This window comes from Petromyzon marinus, chromosome 4 (genome assembly GCF_048934315.1).
Source record: "Petromyzon marinus isolate PM22_M1 ecotype Great Lakes invasive population chromosome 4, UKy_Petmar_22M1.pri1.0, whole genome shotgun sequence".
NCBI classification, from domain to species: Eukaryota; Metazoa; Chordata; class Hyperoartia; order Petromyzontiformes; family Petromyzontidae; genus Petromyzon; species Petromyzon marinus.
In genome coordinates, this window is record NC_133670.1 from 14,154,759 (window position 1) to 14,178,941 (window position 24,183).

Genomic DNA, 24,183 nt, shown 5'->3' on the forward strand with positions numbered 1-24,183 from the left:
CACTACACTATACACTACACTCCACCGGTGTGCTGTACTAGTGACGAATTGGCCACGTTCTGTTTATGTGACAACCCTTACTAGTTGGCTGTGTCGGGTGGTGGTGGGTTTTAATGACACATTTATATATTTACGGGATCTAACCCAAAAACCTCTACTATGATAAAATTATTAGTGCTGTCGTTTTTTATACTCCATGTAAATTTGCAATTACGGGGATTATAGTGATGTACCAGCATATTTCAACTGCCATTTGCGTATGTAAATGAGCTGGTATACGCAAAGAGTGTTGGGTTAAATTACCATGGAAGAGGAAGCTTGCTTTTTCGTAGTAATTAAAATAATGAGCCCTTGACTGTTAATTGCACACTGTTATTCAAACCGCTGTCAGAGTATTATTTTCTCTGCCATTGGGTTTGTATCCAGTTTTTTTGTGAAAGTCCTTTATTTTTCAGTGGCTTGTTAATTTTTAGTGACTAAACAATTGCACCAACGGAGCATCCAACAATTGGGTTCATGGGAAGGTTTAAAAAAACATGACCAGGTCACTGCAAATGACAATCCTGGGTGAGGATCGCTCGTCATAGACATCACATTAAAATTCAACCACACCATTCATTACCATGCAGAGGCATTAATAATTATGATCGTAAGTAATTGCAAGGTACATTGAGCCTACATGGGAAGACTAATCTGAAGCGTATTACTTAGACATGGACAACCTTATTAAGATGCATGCTTTGTACTCATTTGGTTTTGTAATAATTGGGAAGCCATCAATGTCTTGTACATTTCTAGATTTAAAGCTTTCGTGACTGCAAGGATCCATACTCTTTGGTTCTATTCGGTAAAGTCACGTAAAAAAACAACAACAAAAATTCACGACGTTTCGGCCACAACACAAGTGGCCTTCATCAGACTGTTCTCTAGACAGTCCGGTCCCTTCAACTGATGAAGGCCACTTGTGTTGTGTTCGAAACGTCGTGAATTTTTTGTTGTTGTTTTTTTACGTGACTTTACCGAATAGAACCAAAGAGAGTGTCTTGTGCATGTTGAGTGCCTGCCACCAATGTGTCCTAGGGATTGAACAAGAGATTCACGTGAAGCCTTCACCAGTAATGTAAACGGGGAAGGAATCTTAATTCTGAGCTCTGTTGTGTATGAGAAGGAGCATGTAATTCCTGAAAATGTATTTGCCTTGGTTATTTTGAATAATTAGTAGATGAACGTAGTGTGCATGATGTTGAAAAAATGTGGACTAGCTTTGCTCACGTCACTAACCTGCCTGGGTCTCTTGTCATTATTTTTTGTTATCAATAACACCGCTGTAAAAGAAAAAAAAATATTTAACAGGTGACGTTTTGGCAATGGCCCATTTTCAGAGCACATGAGGTTGATCATGTGACACTCACCGGACATCTGCTCTCTGATACGTATAAGACACTCACTTCACCACTCACCATTCACATGAACTTCACCAGAAACCACTCACTTACTGGATACTATCATAGTTATAGGAATACTTAACAGCCCTGTCAATCCACTGATGGATTAATTAAGGCCTCCCCATGACATGATGCTGGCCAGTTTGGGTTGGTGAAGTCGGCAGGATGTGGGGGGGCTATGACTTGATCAGATATTATTCGTGACTGATGTTAGCTCTGGCTGGCAATCACACTTCAGGTTGATATTGCAATGCACAAATCGCTGCACCACCGCTCACACCTGTCTTATTTTACTGTTTACAGATTCTGCATGGACTGCCCTCTGTTTATCTTCTCTAATTTATGCCTACACTCCTGCCTGAGTCCCATTGCTTATCTGGCCTAGAGTTGCTCACTACACCCAGAATATAATGGCAGTCTGTGGGGTGGACGGTCATTTACATTTGTAGCTCCCAGAGTCTGGAATACACTTGCACTGTATATTCAGCAAGATCCATTCTGTTCCATTGTTTAAATCCCAGTGAAAACCATTTCGTCCACCTCGGCTCTTCTTGATAAATGTATCCTGCATTGTCGATCTTCATTTGGTTTAACGGGCCGCAGTTGATTGCAACTATCCGACATATGACCATGCCCCTATAAGGTATCTTGGTTTGTGCGAGGTGATGGGAGTGTATTCTGGGGTGTTGGTCAGTGGATGATGCTCTTGATTAGTACAAGGAACTGAGATTTCGACATCATTAACACTGTAAACATCTTTTTGTGAAGTTTTTAGACAGTCACCTTGCTTATTGCATGTCATTTTGTTGATTTCTCCTGCTTAAGAATCTTATTCCCAAGTTCTAATCCAATGGCTTTAGCCCCTGCTTTGATGGGAATGTGGCAGTTATTGTATAGCATTTTGAGATACAATTGTATGAATTACGCTATAGAAATTTGTTTTTTTTTAATACATTATGTTTTCTTAAACTTCTAATAAAAATGTGAACCTGTCCCAAGATGCTGGACTATGTATAATTACTCAGTTCAAGATGAATACTAACGGTAATAGGAACCTCATTATATTATTCTCCTACCTATGTAACTCCTTACCACACTGGGTAAGCTCTGCTGATTCATTGTGCATTTTTTAATCACGCCTGCTGTCTTAGCTGTTCAATAAGGCTACCAACGCTTTGAATTCATCAGCAATGAGACGTGTGTTTGTTCATTTTGTCTCCCTATGTCTCAGTTTGTAATCACAATATTTTTCACCTGGTTTTGTTAAATGCTTTGCGAGGGCCTTTTTCCTGCAAGGTGCCTTATGAATGCTTTGGTTTTTTTATGGTTGTGGTCTCGGTAAAGAGCAGCCAACTCTTGAAAGTGAATATCAACCTGGTAAATATTAATGCACTGATATATTTGCTTTCATATGGTCTTCATTTTGTTACTAATCTACATTGCAGACATACTTGCCTTGGCATATACATTAGAAAAACATGTTTATATGCTTCTTGGAAACATATAGTGCTGCATGAAAATGTCAACAGCATGTTAATCTGTCTGGTTGCTGCTAGCACATATGTGGGACCCGTCATTAATCGTTTATAAGAAATACACGGTATTATCTTAATTTACATGCTGTAGCTCTGATCACCCATTAACTAATTACCTGGAATTATCTTATCGGATCTCTTGAGCAGCATTGGGGCTGCTTTGTGCTTTGACGGGTGACTAACCATTCACAAAACAGATGTTATAAGCTGCTTCTAGGACATGCAGTGAGCAGCCGAGGGGTAGTGCAACAAAATTAATTGTGTTGTACTTTGCTCTCTGCCTTAGAATGTGCACAGTCCAGCGGAGTGACGTATGTTCAAATAAACTTCTACAACTTGCAACGTCGTAGGGAGGCTTCATCCAGCAGTGGATTGACAAAATGGTTGACATGTACCCATCTACCCCTCATGACTTGAACCTTGGACAAAAGGCAAATAATTCACCCCTCGAGTAGTGCAATGAATGGTCATGATTCCCTTTGCTGATTTTATTCATGAATTTTTTTGTGTGAAATGTTTACCATCTTGTTTGTGAAAGGGAGTCCAAATGCATATGAATTATTATTTGGTAAGATAACTTTGTTGTTCCTTACATGACCCTTACATTGTTATTGTGGGGTTTTCCTCATTTGCACAGTTCGTGCACTCTCTTTTAGCCTTAATGTAACATTTGCATATTGTGTGTATTGCACAAGTAATATATAATAAAATATTACATCACATGCTGCGAGCTTCTTGGATAGAGGAATACATATCACCGATTAAATGATGCACCATTAGATGCCTCCTACACAGTGAGGGTGAATTGTTGCGATGCACGATTGCTGTTTGATTCAAGAATCAGTTCCTTTACATGCTTTCGTTTAACTCACTCTGTCTGTTCTTGTTGTTGTTGTTGTCGTTGTATCCTCAAATCTTGCAACTCAATTTTAACCCACTTCCCAATGTGGAATCGACTGCAAACTTGGTATACTTATGTCATACTGATGACAATACTATATTCTATCATAAAAATAAAAATATATATTTTTAAACGTTATTTTTTATATGTTATGTTTCGGCTTGGGTCTAATTGTCCACGCTCAACTGACGTTGGCTGTAATTGGCCACGGTCCCCTTACGTTATGGCAAGCTTCGGGGCCACTTCCTGGAGTCGTGGAGTTCTGCCATTACTAGTACATTTCATAAAAGCGTGTTTTTAAAAACTTTTTTATTTAACATTGCAGCAAATGTTTGACGCCTCTGGTGGCTGCAGGAGCGACGTAAACCATGACGATGGACATGCAAAAACGAATAAAATGTAGAATCTTACACGTGGGATTCGATAGTGTAACGTTAGTGCAAGTATCGATCTTAACCGATTAATCGGTGCATCACTTAATTGCAGCTCTTGTTTAACGATGTTAGCGGAAGATTTTGGAACCTCAAAACTGCTCCAGTGTGGCCGCATCCTTTCCACGCCATCACTTGCTGATCTGTGTTGGGGCTATAAATGTGCTCATCCTAGGCAAACATCTAAGAAGTGTAATGACAGTTTCTCAATCAGAATCCGCAGGCATCACGTGGGCAAAAGAAGCAACGGGGTACATTTAGGGGTTGCCCCTTTCTCCTGGTTTTCCCCAGGATCGTCCTCTTTTTTTTGAGATAGCAAGTCTTCCAGAGATGTAAAACATGGTGATAAATAGCACCTTTACCATTTCTGACACTAATACAGGCGATAGTTAAGATGTTCAAACACCAAATAAATGTTGATTGCAAGGCATCCAGTCTGTATTAGCCACACACGCTTGTGGTCCCCCCCCCCCCCACCTTTTAATTACCAGAAAGGGTATAGCCACATTTTGTTTCCATCATCATGATACCGGCACATAGAGTCCGATACATTAAAAATGTTCTTTGGTTCTTTCGGTAAAGTCACGTAGAATGCGAATAAAATAATAAATTGATAAAATAAAATAACACAATAATATTCTCACGACGTTTTGGCCACAACACAAGCAGCCTTCATCAGGTGAAGGGACGAGACTGTCTGGTAGGAGAGACTGTCTGTCTGGTAGGACAGCGCGGTAGGACAGCGCTGTCCTACCAGACAGAAACGTCGTGAGAATATTATTGTGTTATTTTATTTAATCAATTTATTATTTTATTCTCATTCTACGTGACTTTACCGAAAGAACCAAAGAAGATGAATCATTGCAGTCACGAAAGCTTTAAATCGAAAGATTAAAAATGGTCTCGGTTTTTGTCAGTTGCGGATTAATACACCACGCCAGACAATACATTTATCCGTAGATCTCCCCTCTTCTAATATCGTGAGAAATTCTTCATCCCACAATATGTCTCGGTTGTATTTGTACCTCAAGGGTGGCCACCTTAGATCTAATGCATTTCCACGAAACGTAGATACTAGCACCGTCCCCTACTCTCTGACGCCTCCGCTACAGTCGAATTTATATCAGCCATTAGCACGGTTAGCTAAGTACGGTGCGAAAGTTCAACATACATACAATCAGCGGTATATTTATGAATGCATTTCATTGCACATTTACTTTGCAACAGAGTCTGCAGCAGCCCTGACATTTTTGGGAGTGTCTGTGATGTCAAAACAATGAAAGACCGTTTGTAGGGTTCACCGGGTTCACCCTTGAAAATACGAGATTGAAAATCACTGCCAAAACCAAACATTTCATGTTTTTCATCTGTGTTGCCATGCTCGCAGGAATCAAGTGGCCTGTGTGCTTCTGAACCACCCATTGTTCATTCTGGATGTGGTCACATCTCACTTTGCATTGTAACTCTGTTTTTGGGCCTGCATTGTCGTCCCTGCCAACAAATGTATTTTATTAAAGAATGTATACATTTGAACATTGCAGTGCATTGTAGTGCTGCGAGTGGCTGCAGGGATCGCATGAACTGCACTTGTAGAACATGTGCAAATCCTGACACACAAGTTGATGCATTCGGGGTTGACAAATTGGCAGGAATTTTTCGTTTTTGTGCAATTTGCACTTCTACACTTTATATTTATTTTTAGCGACTTGCTAAGCTTTTTTCTGTCTTGTGCTCGTTTCATTGTTTGTTGATGTATCTCACTCATAGTGGACATCTGTGAAAAAGAGTCTCAAGGCTTATAGGATTCCTCCAGGACAATTACAGATAGAGATTCTGAGTAGGAATTTATTTTGTGTCGTCACACCATTAATAAATACACACGATGCCAGCTTTGCGATGCATAATACAATTTGGATGTATTAAGCAAGTAATTTTGACCTAATCTTGAAGAGACCCTGGTGCCACGGGTGTACATTTACAGGGTAACAGACAATTAAGGTAACTCCACAAACTCAGTAAGCATGAGTGTAATTGTTTATAGGTTCGGATGTTAGGGTGTCTTATGTAGTCGAGATGGAATATGGTCTCCCACTTAATAATTTACATCTGCAGTCATAGTTTGCATTGCATAACACCCTTTCTAACACGGGGCTTATTCCTGTTTGCCTTGTTTGAAGATTCCCACTCTATTTATAAAATGTAATTTCACCGTGTTGCTGCTCTTGCTGCTAATGCACGGTCCATTTTTGTTGGACATGCTGCGGCACCGATCCGCCGACCGCGGTTTCATTTGGCGTCCGCTAAAGCAACCTTCTTGCATGTGACCTTCCAAAAAAAGTATGCAGTTGACCCGAAGGGTGGAATTATAGGAGCAGTGGGCTCGGACCTAATTGAGCGCTTGTTGTGCTGTGGCTCCATTTTGCACGTGTCATCCCGTGCAACGAAGGTGGCCTCTACTTTAGGCGGAGGGTCACGGCACACGTGGATTTTCTGCAACTGGGTTATTACGACTGTTTCGACCGTCGTGAGGGCTGAGCAGTGCCATTTTGGGGCATGGGCTGTTCGATGAGAGGCTGGGGGAGGAGGGGGCCTGTATAGAGCTGGGGGGGGGAAAGGGCGTAGAAGGAGTGGGGGAGGGGAAGGTTTCACGTGAAAGGGCACGTTTAAGGGATTAGAAAATGGACGGGAGGGGGGTCACTGGTGTGCTGGCGACACAAAATGTCCCCCACCTTTGCTTGAGGAAGGCATATATTTGTGTTGTGTTCTTTTTAACGTATGCGTAGTTCGTAAACGCTGTCGTGCAATTTGCTCACAGCAGACACAATATGCATTCATTTGTTTCAAGCTGCTTCCGTATGGCGTACGAGCGTGCACGAGCAAGCGGTGCAAGAGCATGTATAGGTCTGCCGTTATAGAGCGTCATTTGCAGGGCTAAAATAAGACAAAAACCGTTTTCATTCTGAGAAAAGAAACACTGGTGCAATTGGCCTTTGCAGATATGGAGAACGTCTGCAGAACAATTTACTTTGACAGCGGTCATCTGAGCATGATGCCGCTTGGTGCTGTGACATTTATCTTGACACGCAACAGATGTTTTTTTTTGTGCAATGCAATATGTAAAATAGCTTTTTGTTTCAATGAGAGCTGAAACCGTTAACTTGGAAGTAATCAATGAAGCGATCGATTATTGCTTTGCTTGATCGAAAAGTGAAAATAATCATACAATTTACATAATCTGTGAACTATGTACTGCTGGATGAAAGCCCTGCCTATCTCATTAGTTTCCACCACTGGCCATCACCACCAGTTTTTCATTCTATTTTATTATGACCCACTTCGTTGGTCATAATAAATCCCTGCCAAATCTTCTAGATGAGTGTCACTTGAGACTCCAGTCTAATGGGAGCAATTGAATCTTTTTTTATTACACCCTGTTATTTAACTCACTCTGTTGTATCCTCAAATATTGTAACTTAATTTTAACCCACTCACCAATGTGGTATTGACTGAAAACTTGGTATACTTATGTCATACTGATGACTATACTATATTCTATCATAAAAATATATATATTTTTAAACATTCTTTGTTATATATTACTAGCTGTACTACCCGGCTTCGCGCGGGACTTGGATCCATCACGCCTGGCCGCCTTTGTCTCCCCAGTGGCGATGTTCACACACCAGTTACTCGTTTGAGGCTGAGTCGACCTAGGGGAGGCCCAGAAGCGGTTGAACTAATCGTGACCAGTGGTAGCCGTGAGCAGGAATCGAACTCGGGTGGCCGGGTTCGTAGTGCAGCGCGCTACCCACTACACTACAATGCGTTACGCTTCCACACACACACAGACACACAGACACAGACAGACACACACACAGACACACACACAGACACACACACAGACAGACACACAGACACATACACAGCGCGCTAACCACTACACTACAATGCGTTACGCTTCCACACACACATACACAGACACACACAGACACATACACAGCGCGCTAACCACTACACTACAATGCGTTACGCTTCCACACACACATACACAGACACACACAGACACATACACAGCGCGCTAACCACTACACTACAATGCGTTACGCTTCGACACACACAGACACACACACACAGACACACAGACACACACACAGACACACACATACACAGCGCGCTAACCACTACACTACAATGCGTTACGCTTCCACACACAGACAGACACACACAGACACATACACAGCGCGCTAACCACTACACTACAATGCGTTACGCTTCCACACACAGACAGACACACACACAGACACACACACACAGACACACACACAGACACACACATACACAGCGCGCTAACCACTACACTACAATGCGTTACGCTTCCACACACAGACAGACACACACATAGTTCATTTATTTTGGTATAGCCCTGTGAGCCATTCGGCTCTTGAATCGGGTGCAACCGCAACAAACAAAAAACATGAACAAGAAAACATCTTAAAGTGATTATGTGACTGTGCAAACACATACACAGCGCGCTAACCACTACACTACAATGCGTTACACTTCCACACAGACACACACAAAGACAAAGATCCCCCATATAGCCTGTAACAGACTGTAGGGGCAAGTGCTGTTAGCGAGCACCTATGAAGGCCGGAACGGTACACGAGGGGGTGGGTGGCCAGCACCACGCCCGACCGCCTTTGTCTCCCTAGTGGCGATGTTTACACCGCACCAGGTACTCATTTGAGGCTGAGTCGACCTAGGGGAGGCCCGGGACCGGTTCAGATAATCGTCACTGGTGTTGGCCGTGAGCGGGAATCGAACCCAGGTCGCCAGGTTCATAGCGCAGCGCGCTAACCGCTACACTACCGCTCCCCACACAGACACACACACAGACACACACACAGACACAGACAGGCACACAGACAGACACACACACAGACAGACACACAGACAGACACACACACAGACACATACACAGACACACACAGACAGACACACACACAAAGACACACACACAGACACATACACAGTGCGCTAACCACTACACTGCAATGCGTTACGCTTCCACATGCGTGGGTGACGTGACAGATTTGACATCACAGCTCACTTTACGTGCAAAAAATATATATGCATTATTGAGCTACCCCCCCCCCCCTAAAAAAGTGTATTTTTATAATTTTTGCATGGTGTACAGTCTGGAAAGTACCCACATGGCAAATTTCCAGATTGTTGCATGTTGGGAAGTACGCTAAACATTTTGAACAGACACACATAATCACAACTTTGCCTTTTATATATATGGAGATGTTTCGGCTTGGGTCTAATTGTGCACGCTCAACTCACGTTGGCTGTAAATCACCACAGTTCCTTACGTTATGGCAAGCCTCGGGGCCACTTCCTGGAGTCGTGGAGTTCTGCCATTACTCGTACGGTACATTTCGTTAAAGCGTGTTTTTAAAAAAGTTTTTTTTTAAATATATATTACTTATTTCCATTCACCCGCCCCTTGCACCCCCCATATTTATTTTAAATCGGTTGCAAAACATGCTGAGGCACTACAAGGGGAGAACACGGTCAGGGTTTAGCAGGCATGACTCTTGTCAGTGACACGAAGGCACAGAGAGTCATGAAGCCGCAAGCAATACACAATTACTGGTAAGTGCACCATCGACGTGCGCCGCGTGGCCTTGTCTCACGATCCGGAGGGCGACCCCTGCTGCATCACGTGTGTGCCCGTATACTACTCCGCCTGCTGGTCGTTAGGGGCCGTCCATAAATGACGTCACGCGATTTTGGACGATTTTTGACTCCCCCCCCCCCTCGTCACACGGCGTCAAATATGACGTCACAAAGCTCTGCCCCCCCCCCCCCAAACCATATTTCCATTTTGAAAATAAAACATGCTTGAAATCGCTTTAAACTATTGCCATTGTAGTGCGTATTTAATGTGGCGCTGCACTCTGATGTTGTAGGAGTGGTATAACAATTAGTATTGTTATAACAATTAGTATAGTATTGTTATAACATTGTTATAACAATTCTATATATTTAAAGTTGCGCATTTTGATGTGACGTCACATTTCTCACCCCCCCCCCCCCCCGTCACATATCGTCACAAAAATCTGACCCCCCCCCCCAGGTGCGTGACGTCATTTATGGACGTCCCCTTACGTACCAAACAGTGTAGAAACACGGTGATGGTACATATAATGCCAAGTCTACTACAGCATTTCGACGGTGATTTTGTAGACTGCTTCATGGCTCACATTTTGGTACTAAGTAATGTAGAAGCCTCTTGTATAAAACGTCTCTAAGCAGTGTCACAATAGCTCTTTAGATGTGTGGATGCGTGCAATTGCTTGTTTACAAGGAACGCCTTGTGCGTGTATTTTTGAGGAATTCATAGTTATATTGTTCATGGAATCTGAATATGATGGCCCTTTTGTCACCTTTTGTAAGCGGTGTTTTTAATCAAGCAGGCTTTAGACTTTTGCCCTAAATTCACAACGAAATATTCCCGCGACTGGTGCTAACCCACATCCTGTGGAGCGGAAACAAATTGATTTGGTTTGTGACACTGAAATACAATTGATAAGAAAGGCATTCTCTTCGGAGGAGCTATTCCATTGACAAGCAAAGCTTCAGCAGCAGATTAATAATTGTGACTCGGCTTTACATTTTTTAATAGGTTGACAACCACGGTGTGTGGTTTGAGATTATTATTGTTACTACAGTTCTTCAGGCAACATAGCTTGCTCTAGAAGGATTGCTGATATTCATCTTCATATGTCATTGACCTTGGGGAGGAGAAAAAAAACATTCACCATAGTAACAATTTACACAGCAGTATGGGTTCAAATGTCATGCAAAACAGGTGGTTGTTTGATCATTTCCAAATGCCTAAAGGCCTTGGCCCTCTTGTATTTCCAGCTCATCTTTATTTTATAATTGGATTGGGGGAATTTCAATTTAATAACAAATCCAGTTTTGAAAATTGTACCACATTTTTTTTTAAGTGGTAGCTTTATTATTTGAGTCTTCAAGTCGTGGATTTGTTGAAGTGCATTTTTTAATAGCATGGCATTGTATGTCATATCAACACAAAACAACTGTTGTTACTACTAGATGGAACACGTTTAACAGACATGTGCTTTCACAAACATGTTGTTTCTCAGGTCTGGGTAAAGCCAGCTGATGATGTTACCGAGGTCTAATAATCCATACTGTATTTAGATGTACATTTAATCCACAGTAGTTGCATGTGTATGGGTGGTTTCATACACGTTTGTCTTGATCCTCAGGAAACAGCTTCAATGGGAAAATGACTGAATTACTGTCCCCCCCTCCCACACCTTTGACTTGTCTTTCCTCCGCACATCTGATTAGCACAGTTGGCTACGTACAGTGCGAAAGACGTTCAAGAGGCATACGTACTTTATGGGCCTGTAATTGTAATAATGCTAAATGTCAAAAAGCTACATCACTTTTCCTCCGTCAGTAAGCTTTGGCAACGATGTCCTCATAATCAACCATCTTATATCCCCTGCTGGATGAAGGCATCCGCACATTGTTGACATGCCTCATAGTACTGAGACTCCACAAGTCATCCCGACTCCTACACACATGAATTGTGGTCATCACATTGGACAAAATCTACCCTCTTACTGCCATTCCATTGCCATTATCGCCCATCTACCATGACATGTCACTTGTTCGTCTACAATAATTTGTTGGCAATTAAACATTCCCATCCGATACCAGTAGCTGGAGCTTAAAACAGAATGTATCAACATGCAGCGCTCACTTGCCACCATAAAAAGACTCGACATGGCCGACGACCCCCCCCCCCACGTTCGCGGTTTAAACGGGGACCCACGAAGGGTAACCAGACAGCGCTGGGGATGGAGAGGCAGGGGTCTCACCCACCCCGATTGAGGAGATCAAGGGCCCTGGTGCCAGCAGTGCCGGTAGATGCCTCGTCCTCTTTTCCGCAATGGGGCAGAGCCTGGCGCCGCAATGCACACGTAGCACCGCTGATGGATATCCGCAGCTAGGAGCATTGAAGCAGGAATTTTGACATGCCACTGCCGCTGATATAAAGGGATAGAGCTGCCTAAAGGCCTGTACCATGAGCGATGCTAGTATTAAAACATAGTCCCCTGGAGCAGCAGAGACTATTCTGCAAAAGAAAATTAACCAAACTAAGACATTTATTTCGATTTAAAACTTTCGTGACTGCAGGGATTCATTTTCTTGGTTCTTTCGGTAAAGTCACGTAGAATGGAAATAAAATAATAAAAATAAAACAATAAAATAAAATTTATTTTATTTTGTTTTATTTTTATAAACTAACATTTATTTTAATTTTGTTTTATTTGTATTATTTTATTTCCATTCTACGTGACTTTACCGAAAGAACCAAGAAGATAAGACAATTATTTCATGGAAATTGTACACTTAGAAAGTTTGCTGAAGAGAGTGTCTTTTGCACATGTTTGCTTTGATAATGATATACAGTTATAATGATCCTTTAGTACGTTACCATTGTTCACCCCAGTTGGTGACCATTACTTCTCAGATGCAGTATAGAACCCATTGCTTGGCGCATGCTGCATTGTGTGCTAGTGGCTTGCTGGCTTTCTCACTCACTGTCCGGGCGTTGCTTATGTGCACAGACCCAACGCCGCTGGTGGGTCTGGACCGACTGAGCTCGTGGAGCTCGGTGGAGCTGGCCGTGGCCATCGCCGCCCCCATCTGCTTCCTCTGCGTGCTGTTCACCGTGGTGCTCTGCTTATGCCACAACCGGGCAGCATGCCGGCACCTGCCCGTGCCAGACTCGGATGAGGAGCAGGACATTGGGCACCTGCATCACCACCACCACCACCGCTACATCACTGAGGGCACAACTCTTAAAGACCTCTATGACCTAACCACTTCAGGATCTGGATCAGGTATGCTTTTGTTGGACGTGAGGACGCTCATGGCAAACAGCTTGTGTAAATCTAAATCCATCTAGCAGCTGGCGAGATTCACATGTTGACTAAACGGCTGAAATGTATCACCTTACCGATTTGGCCATATTGGTGGTGGAGACATGGGAGGTTTTAACAAAAAAATTAGAAAAAACTATTTTAGTTAACAAATAAATCTGGCTCCTGATCTATATTAGTTATTCAGAAAAAAAAAGTTGTCCTATTGTGTTTCTTTTTTTCATGCTTTGAGAATTGTTGGCATAATCAGGTTTTGCACGTGTATAATTAATTGCAATTAAGCATGATAAATACATTAATATTGTTATTATCACAAGATGATGCCAAGATGTTATGTCTAATAGACTTTCCAGACTCCAGCCAAATACATGTTTTTTAGCAGTAGCTTTGTGTTGCTTGAATGTTTAGCATGGTACATTTATGAGGCTTTTGAGTGACTTTTTAAGATACGGGGACAGCTGATTGTTATAAGAGATGCTGGTCAGGAGAGGATGGGTGTTTTTTTAAATCATGGAAGAAAGATTAAGGGGGAGAGAGAGACACATGGTGAAAACAGAACAATAACGCAGTACATTTGGCATGGCACTTGGGATAGAACGCCTGTGCCCCAGTTCATGATCCATGATTTAAAGTTTGTGGCATGGTAATGTTTTTGTAAATTCATGGCCGAAGTGTGAGAACAAAACCTAAAATTCACAGAAAGGTAACAGAATAATGAGGTGTGATGCTCCACCTAAAATTTACTTACATAAAAAATAGACTTTTGTTATGAAAAAATATTTCAAATAAACATTTAACAGAAAAAAAATCTTAAACCAAGTGGCTAATTTAAGGCCATGCATTTTATGGATGAAATAATATTCAAGGTTAATTGAAATAATGGCATACCATGTATGGGTTACTCTTCCACGGTGGCCAGATATTTTGGAAGAGTTAAGAGTACCCACACTTCACCTGCAACACACGCAGACCTGCCGATGAACAGTGTACCACCCTCTTAACAAATCACCAGGCGGTCCATCACAATGAAGGTTAATGGAGGCGTGTCAATGCGTGTCGAGACAGGTCTACCTCTGCTGGTGCAGCGCACCATCGCAAGGACCATCGTGCTGCAGGAGAGCATCGGCAAGGGTCGCTTCGGCGAGGTGTGGCGTGGCAAGTGGCGTGGCGAGGACGTCGCTGTCAAGATCTTCTCGTCACGCGAGGAGCGGTCCTGGTTCCGCGAGGCCGAGATCTACCAGACAGTCATGCTGCGCCACGAAAACATCCTGGGCTTCATCGCTGCCGACAATAAAGGTTTTTTTTTTTTAGAAACACATCCTGCCAGCATTTTACTGCACTTTGCAACAAGCCTATTTTCGTAAGTAAAAACATTTTAGAGTGTTAACAGAATTATCAAAGGCGAGTGCGAGTCTTTCCCTTTCTCAATATAACATGTCGGCTTTGAGCAAGTGGTAAAAATTGTTCATTCTTGTGATGGGGGCCAGTGACCATGACTGTAGCAAATACATGTGTGGTCACTCGGCGACATTATTGGCACTATATGGTGTAGTTATATCATGCAAGCCTAATTTTTCAACTCCTGCTACATTGTTCGCATTCATGCCTTTGCAACACAGGCAATAGATGTTGGGATCACCATTCTCATTTATTATAACTCTATCTGGCTGTTATTGGATAGAAATTTCTATAGATATGTGTAACATTTTATATAAAAACATCAAGTAATTAATAATTTTGGTGATAACCTCCACTCTGTATAAATGTCCACACGGCTGATGGAATATAGCTGTTGACTCGATGTGGTGGGTTTGGTGGTGGCTGCTAGACTATCCTGCTACGTAGACACTTACTTTTTTGAACTTGTTGGGCCACTGTTGATGATTTTTCATGTGTTTACAGACAATGGGACTTGGACACAGTTGTGGCTAGTCTCCGACTACCACGAGCATGGCTCGCTCTTCGACTACCTGAATCGTTTCACAGTGCCTGTGGAAGGGATGCTTAAGCTAGCCCTCTCCACTGCCAGTGGTCTTGCTCACCTGCACATGGAGATTGTTGGCACACAGGGTAAACAAACAAACATGACACGTGTGTGCCTACATTGCTGCCCCTTACACGTACATAGCTAAAATTAAAAAGCCAATTATACAATCGCAAGGACTATTACGTTAAAACCTTATATAAAAGTTGTTTTAACAAAGTTAAGTGTCGTATAGAATATTTTTTTCTTAATTGAAGAGCTCCCAATTCATGGAATATGATTTCCTTCCTTCCCCCCCTCCCCAAAATGCACGGAAATTCTGTTTTCGAAAGCAAGTCACGTAAAAAATGTACAAGGCCCACCATAAGGTAATTTAATTAGTGCAAGCACCAATATGGTTGTCTCTTTAATTGTGCACAAGGGTTTGTCATGAAGCATACCCCATGTAACAAATGCATTGTGACCTCTTTACATTCAATCGCATTCAGCTGAGAGAATTCTGTTTTATAGGAACACAACCATATTGGCAGCCTTGTGTTCCTACGTCCAGCTGGAATGCATAGAGTAGTGTTAGCCAATGGAACCTCAGGCCATCGTATTCCACAGGAAAATCACAACAAATTCTCAGTGTGGAGGATGCTCAGATGGTAATGGTCTTGCCAAGGGATGCATATCCCTTCATGCCAACACACAAAGGTCCCCATTGTGCGATAAATGTAAAACATGTGTTGATAAAAGGAAGAGTTATTAAATTAGTGAAGTATCACTGTAACAGGTGTATATGTTGCATTTCTTGGTGTGATGAAGAGAAGGTAATCTGTACCAGTGTGGTATAAGTGGCTTTTGCTTAAATCCATGATGCCTTCATTGACTGTTTAACCAGCTGTAGCAGCCAGCAAGAGGAATGTAGCCCTGAATTAAATCTGCGGTACCCATTTAATCGTTATAAAAATAGAGATTTTTGGCTTGGTTAAGGGATCTTCCTCGATGGAATATTTTATTATTTTTATCAGTGAGGTGGCTCAGTGGCACAGAGGTTAGAGCGCTGAGCTGGCACCGTTGAGATATTTTGTTCAAATCCTGTACTTAAACTGGTTTCTCAAATGCAGCGTGTTGTTGGTCTAAGTCTGATTACCAGGGCACACAAAAACACTCACGTAAAATTGTAAAATTAATTTGGGTAAATTCTGGCTCTGAGAATACAAATATTGGTTTGATTGCCATTGATCTTGTGCACTATATATTTTGTTCTTGAACAAGAAGACTCATTAATGTGCATTCTTTCTGCCCATTGCACTCCACCCATGGTTTGACCCGGTCACCAACTCGCAGGTAAACCGGCCATCGCCCACCGAGACCTCAAGTCAAAGAACATCCTGGTGAAGAAAAACGGCATGTGCGCCATCGCAGACCTGGGTCTCGCCGTGCGGCACGACTCGGCCACCGACACCATCGACATCGCACCCAACAACCGCGTGGGCACCAAGAGGTCAGCATGTGGTAGCTGCATCCCTCTCATACAGCGCGTCGCACAGTGATCCTTACACTGTTAACTCTGTACATAACGGTAGAACTCCTATTCTTAGTTTTTTCGGTAAAGTCACGTTGAAGAGAAACAACAAAATAACAAAATATATATAAACCTCCGATTATCAACTGTACTGGTCTCTGTGTTTCTGTATTTTTTTCCTTTCTACTGAAGAACAGCTTCCTATTATCCATGATGTTTTATGTGAATAAGAATTCATTGGCAAAATCTAGGGCGGTGACGTGGCCTGTTCGCCGCTTGTTGCAGAGGTTCACGGTTGTAATCCAGCGGCTTCCCTGATCATCATTGCCGGTGTAACAAGCATAATAATACTATGCACCGTTTTCTTTACAGTGTGCTGGCATTAGGGTCCACATTTGGAAATTAACTGAAAATGTATCATTTGAATTATACATAACAATCGATTTGTTTCCCCATGGACAAGTGGAGCAAATATATGGATAACCCCATGTATAAGGGTTCTGTATAATGATTTTAGTCATTCACAAAGAGTAGGCCATTGCCTTTCTGTGCTGGGTACTGTTACGCTGGATCTAGAGCCTACGTTGTCTTGTGGTAGTTTAAGGGCCAAGATCCATAACGTACAATGACCAGACATATTTCTTGTTCACGAAGCTTTTATAAACAGATAATAATTTTCCTACAATATTAACTTTAATCTTCACAGTCATGGGGAAATAACAGATGAAAGTATTGATCTCGTACTCTACACAATACCAATTTTGCATGGGCATTACCTTTTTATGCATTGTGATGCCAAGTGGTCTTTGGCAGGCTTTTAAGCAGATCTAGAAGTTGTATAGTTATTTCTGTAATCAGCAGTGACTTTTGCTGACCTGGATGTTCTTGGCTGACAAGGCATGATTGATGAGATGCTGTGTGGATTTGACCATTACGTTACAGGGCATGCCTTTGTGACTCCCGCAGTGCTTACCATGGCAGCCTTTGCTGTGAGATATAAACACTGGAATATATCTGACCAAGGTCTGATAATACTAGTCATAATCATCACCCTCAGCATTGATCTATCGACTGCTGGCTGAAGGCATTCCCATGTCGGCATAGTCTCATCTTGCTTTTTGTATTTCGTTGTCCTTCCCCGTACCTCCGTTTTGCATTGTTATTCTGTAGTCACATTTCCACGTTGCTTTTCATTCACAAATTCAGTTTTCCAAAAGTACTCCAACCTGGTCTTGCCAACATCTTTATTTCAACATATCGAGCTCAATTCACCTTCAGTAATTGATAATTGTCCTAGGTACATATGCTATGATGATCAATTTTTTCGTGGGTACATTTGGCAAGTGATCATAACACTTTGGTTGTTAGTTTACAAGCCAATAGAGTTATGCTATAAAAGAAGCACTTAGCAGTATTGCTGTGGTCACATTTTGGCACAGGCCCTTCAAATGCTACAATATTGCAGCTCGTAAAGCATGTGTTAATCTTTATTCCCAACTTGTTATCACTTTTAATCCTGTGATGTATGAAATGGTGCCAGTTTCCACACGGCTTTAACACTGTAGTACAGAGCTTTCGCATACAATCTCTGCTGTATATTTTTTTATGAATGACTAATAAATATAAACCGTTCAAGGATTTTTACCATTTGTAGTATTTTAGAACATAAGTGAATAATTAAAGGGTTAACACATTACTTAATTTTAAAATATAATTCAAATGGTTTTCTGAACGAAAAATTGATTAATATTTGGGTTATTTTGGATTCATGTATGTCGCTAACCCTACTCCACCTAACACAGCCAATTAATAACAGTGTCATCTGAATCAAATGTGCCAAATATTTACTGCTTCAACAGCACCACCGGTTTTGTTGGTGACATCTCGCCGCAGTGACGAGATGTTCACTCCCTCGCTTGGTATGCAGAAGGTTGTTTGTTCGATCCTGACCCTGACGCCTGTATATTTGGAGTTTGCATGCTGTCCCCGTGATCATGTCGAATTTTAACTAAAATATTCGTCTGTCGTGTTCGTATGTCAACTTTGTCTAGTGTCATAATATACTTTTAATGTTGAGTTGTCATATCTCTCAATTTTACTTACTGACTCCTACAATCGCCTGTAGCCATTATATTCTACCTCAGGTAGTGTAGCGAGTGCACTGCTGACGAAAGAAAATGTATGCCAAGCATGTTGTCAACGCAGACTGGAGATTATGTAAGGTTTAGCTGCGAAGCATTTGGCAGAACTCAGGTATACATGTAGCCATTATTTATTATAAGTATCTCTTGGTTTTATGAATGTGTGTTATTCCGAGGCAGTTACCTTTTGTTGTACACATGTAATTTAAAATCCTCATTTGGCAATAATGAAAGTGTTTCGCAGTCACGTTTAAGATGACAATAAACATGGTAAGTGTTCACATCATCCAGATCTGAAGACAGTGATGGGTTATTGTGCTGGATTTCCATACTACTCCCTGCTTAACATGCTGCAATGGGTCAACATTAGCCCAGTGAATGCCACCTCTGGCCCAGGGCTGAAGACTACTGTGCCAGTGTCGTATGCTATCTGTATTATGGACACACCGTGTCAATTTACCTGGACTACTTCCAGGACCAATATTTAACAGTGCACTTCCACCGCACGATTTTTAAGCTTGTGTGCACCAACTGGGTTCAAGCTTGAGGTTCCTCTTGCACTGCTTAGCTATGTCGCTATTCAGCCAGGCTTGTTGTGCTGCGACAAACTAAGCCCCTGGTGCAAAGCGAAAGAAAACAAATGGAATGTTGTTGTTTTTTCTCCTTGGCAGCAGTAGCACCCGCAGGCGCCACGGTGGCGAGATATTAACTACCTCACCTGGTATGCTGCAGGAGGTTGTGGGTTCGATCCCGACCCTGACGCCTATTGTATACTGGACATCTGTGAAAAATAGCTTCATAGGTCATCAGATTCCTCCATTATAAATAAATATTCTGATTTTGTATATTTGGAGTTTGCTTGTTCTCCCCATGGTAGCGTGGATTTTTCTCTGGGTCCTCCGGTTTTTCTCTCCACATTTAGAAACGTGCTTTTAGAGTATTTAGCTGCTATAAATTTCCATATGATAAGCCACTTCGTTGAGTGATCATTTGTGGCCAGATCGCTTTTGAAAAAGAGCTGTATAGCTCAGTGGGCCTTACCTGATAAAATACAAAGTTTAGTTTAATTTTAGTTAAGCACATCAAAGTGATGACGCCTTAGAGAGGTTATGCTTTTTGTGTTTAGTTTGTTGTCCTTCCCCTGCACCGCCGATTAGCATGGTTGGCTACGCATGGTGCGAAAGAAGTTCAACTTACACGTAATTTACCTAGTTGAAAATGGCCTTAAATTTGTAATCGACTGCCAATGTGCAGAATTGTTCAAGAGTGCTTACAAAACGTTACATTTTGATGATTTCTTTTGTCCCCATGAAATATACTGGTCATCATTTACTTTGAATGCAGAGGTAGATTTTGTTTTTGGTTCTTAAGCAGCTGTAAAAATAAATGTAATATATTTTTTATGAAGGTGATGGAGGGGGGCATAACCCAAACACCTTGAATGTGCGGAATGCGCTTGATCTCGAAGATAAGCAGGCTTACGCCTGGATAGTGCTCGAATGAGTGACCCCCTTGCACAATGGTTTGTTATGGGTGGCTGTGGACCCACAATGTTGGTGGCAGAGCGCAGTTATATAACGTCCATTGTTCTACCATACCTCTGTGATCCCACGTCTCATGTTCACGGACTTGGTTTAGTGTCGTCCAGTAACCCACACTGCAGTGGCAGCACGGAGGAAGATGCCCTCATCCAGAATTGACAAAAGAGCTGCATATGTTGGGGTGTTTATTTAGCCATAACTGAAACAAGTAAAATTTAGTTCTGTCTTTTTTTGTACAACGCAGAGACGCATTAAATTTGGCTTCATAGTAAGGAAATGAGTAGTCAACCTTGGGGAAAGCATATAAAACAATCAACAAGTACTGGTTTGAAAACCCAACCATCTCATTTTTTCTACTTGTATGGGTGCTTGTAGCAATGTATTTTGTGTAAAGGCTATCAAACAACTGTATTCTTCCCGCTAGCTTTCACTCTAATTATGAACTTGGCAATGTCATTCAAATATTCTGCACATTTTAAAAAGCATTGTTGTAGTCAAGCAAGACAGGTGAATGTCGAGTAGACACACATGGATAATTAGTGTGCAGTGCAACCTAGCAAAGTACTAATGGTGCTGTGCATACTAAGGTTGATGGAAAACCTTGCCTTGGTGTTATCTCTTGAGGAAACATGTTATAAATTACATCAGTATACTGAAAGACCATTGAACTGCAAGGGTACATGCCTTGAATATATTGTGTTTTCGTCATTTTTTGGCTTGGAGCCTGGAGTCTGGTCCATCTAAGTTGGACATTTATGGGTGCCCTGTAGCGGCTCAAATTCTTTCCCAAGGGAATCCAAAAATACGTGCACTCATTTTGTCGGCCCTTTGATTGCAAGCAATGCATGTTGTAGGTCACATCTCTTAGGGATGATGCCAACAATGTTAAGACTTATACATGCTATGATTTATTAAATGAGGATCTGGTTCATATGTCTTTTATAACTTGCTCATTACTAAAAGCATACATAAGTCAGCGGTAGAATAAGAATGCTGTGTATACAAGAAAATGAATCAATGCACACGTAGAAAAGTAAATGAAGCATGGAACAACATGATGTTTAATTTGATAAATGTCTTGATTTCTTTCATTAGATACATGGCACCAGAGGTTCTTGATGACACGATCAACATGAAGCACTTTGACTCATTCAAGCGTGCTGATATCTACGCTCTGGGGCTAGTATTCTGGGAAATAGCTCGGAGATGTGCTGTCGGAGGTACGTTGTTCATGTTACATTAAACACTGGCACACATTGCAGATGTGCTTATAAATATTTCCATTTGCTGCATTGTGTACAACCCCTGCATAATGCACACTTACATCGGACACACAGCTCCCGTTGCCACTGTCCTTGTGGCAGACATCATTTGCATAAATTAGCAACGTGGCAGATGGCAAAGCAGATTCAACTGCCTTGTCACAAATAAGTGTGAGGAAATTGCCTGAACTGACAGTATGCAACATTGTGGGAGAGTATAAGCTCCACATCCGTAGCTCAATATAATTTTTGAATGTATAATACATTAATCTCCTAGCCTGTGACATTGCTAATAAACTTTCACATGATGCCTTAATGGATGCCCTGCCACAGCTAAAATGTCAACTATTATGACTATATGTCTAACTTTAACAAATTCAAATAATTACAATAATACATGTATAGCTTTGGATATACTTAAACCCAGTTGTGGATTGAGTTTAGTAAAAAATCGTATGGCTGCTATAAATGCAATAATCGGCTATTAAAACAATGTACACAAACGTAGGTGCTTTGTTTAATACATTTTACAGTCAGTGGTGATTCTGTGGTGGGGGGGGGTTCATGCCTCCCTATTTTTATTTTATATTATTTATATTGTATTATATTGTTTTAAATTGTTTTATATTGTATTATATTGTTTTATATTGTATTTCAATAAGAGCCCGGTACCGAGCACACACCGTGACACAGGGAGGGGGTTATTGAAACTCTGCGGACATAGGTCCCAAACTCTATGCTCCTAGGTTTAAAGGAAGGGGGAGATCGGACTCGCTGCCCCATGTTAGCGTGGGACCGTGAGTGAGGTGTATGCACTTTTACATGGGCATGGCAAAGTTGAGGGAAGAAAAACTTAAGTAAGGGAATAGAAGGAGCAGTGAGAAGGAGGGGGGAAAAGATTTAGACTTATCCACACTAGTGGTGCTGCATTTTCCACCCACCATTTTTTGTCACATGACAGTCGAACAGATATTTTAATTTCCAGAGCTGGAGTTGAACCAAATAAAAAAATGAAAATGATGATTTTTTTTAAGCAGTCCCTAATGATTAGACTGATACTATCAATTAACTACACTTGAGATTTCACTTTTATTGTGGATGGTTGCCTATGATCAAGCTGAGGATCTAAGCAGTGCTAACTCAGCCTTGTGACCACCAGTCTACCGGGCCACCTTGAAGAACTCCGATTCTCAGTTCGAAGCATGTGTTGTGAGCTTAACCCTTTCCCGTTCCGATGACATACGTGTATGTCATCAGTTTTTCTTACAATCCCAATGACATACACGTACGTCATCGGGAACGGAATCGTAAGTAAAAGGCCATGCGGGAGGGCGTGTGATAATGTTCTCACACCGCGCAGGTGTGAGAACATTGTCTTTAAAAACAGTGGCGCTGTGCCTCTAAATATAAATGAATGCTCACCATTTGCGCGTTCCGAGATTCAGTAGTGAACGGGACCCAACTTGCAACTTGTAGATGTCTCAGAATGGGAAAAGGTTGATTGATCATTGATCTATGGATACATCGTTGTGGAGATGAAAGAAAGAGCGGTTTGTTTTAATTCTCACATGCGTTGCTGCGTACAGCAGGGATTCATGAAGACTACCAGCTGCCCTACTACGACATGGTGCCTTCCGACCCATCTATCGAGGAGATGCGCCGGGTGGTGTGCGAGCAGAAGCAGAGACCAAACATCCCTAACCGCTGGCAGAGCTGTGAGGTACGTATGCTGGCTTGCCACCACTACTGCTGTGTATGCAGGCGCCGCTTCCACCTCATCCGCATGCTCCCAGTTGTATTTTATTACCTAAGCCTGAATTTCTTACGCACATTCAACGGATAGTATTCCCCCATGGTTATCTACACTGTATTTTAATTTATATAGCCTTTCTAAAGATGAATGTGCCTTTTACTTCCCAATAGTCACAAATAAAGTTAATTATGTAAAATGTATCTTACTTTTACTAGATATCTTTTGCAGTAATATTGCAAACTTATTTAGTAGGCATACAACCTTATTCTTGGGTCTTTCGGTAAAGTCACGTATGTAGATTCAAAGAAAATAACAAAAAACTACGACGTTTCAATCGCAACGTAAGCAATCGTCATCAGGAGAGAAAAGCGGGAGAGCTGTCGTCTTTTTTTTTTTCCCTGAAGACAACAGCTTTCCCGCTTCTTTCTCCTGACGACGATCGCTTGCGTTGCGATCGAAACGTCGTAGTTTTTTGTTATTTTTTGTTATTTTCTTTGCACCTATCTACGTGACTTAACCGAAAGACCCAAGGATATTAATTCCTGCAGTCATGAAAGCTTTAAGTCAAGATTTAGGCGTACAACCTATTTTGGGCCCCTTCAATTGCATGCAGTCATCATTATTGTCACCTTTCGCTATAGAAATTTAGATTTGGAGTAACGTTATATGCGTAATAAAAAAAAAACA

At 41.7% G+C, this 24,183-nt stretch overlaps 1 protein-coding gene across 3 annotated transcripts in view; it reads left to right on the top strand.

Annotated features, from left to right (window-relative positions):
• Positions 1 to 24,183, top strand: part of LOC116938657 (TGF-beta receptor type-1-like) — a 55,095-nt gene that overhangs the window by 26,304 nt on the left and 4,608 nt on the right. For 2 of the 3 annotated variants that reach the window (XM_032946078.2, XM_032946080.2), the window contains exons 3-8: positions 12,991 to 13,266; positions 14,371 to 14,601; positions 15,208 to 15,375; positions 16,622 to 16,778; positions 21,577 to 21,701; positions 23,330 to 23,463. In XM_032946078.2, coding sequence (XP_032801969.1) covers positions 12,991 to 13,266; positions 14,371 to 14,601; positions 15,208 to 15,375; positions 16,622 to 16,778; positions 21,577 to 21,701; positions 23,330 to 23,463 — 1,091 coding nt within the window. The remainder of the gene's footprint in view (positions 1 to 12,990; positions 13,267 to 14,370; positions 14,602 to 15,207; positions 15,376 to 16,621; positions 16,779 to 21,576; positions 21,702 to 23,329; positions 23,464 to 24,183) is intronic. The other variant, XM_032946079.2, reaches the window with a different exon arrangement.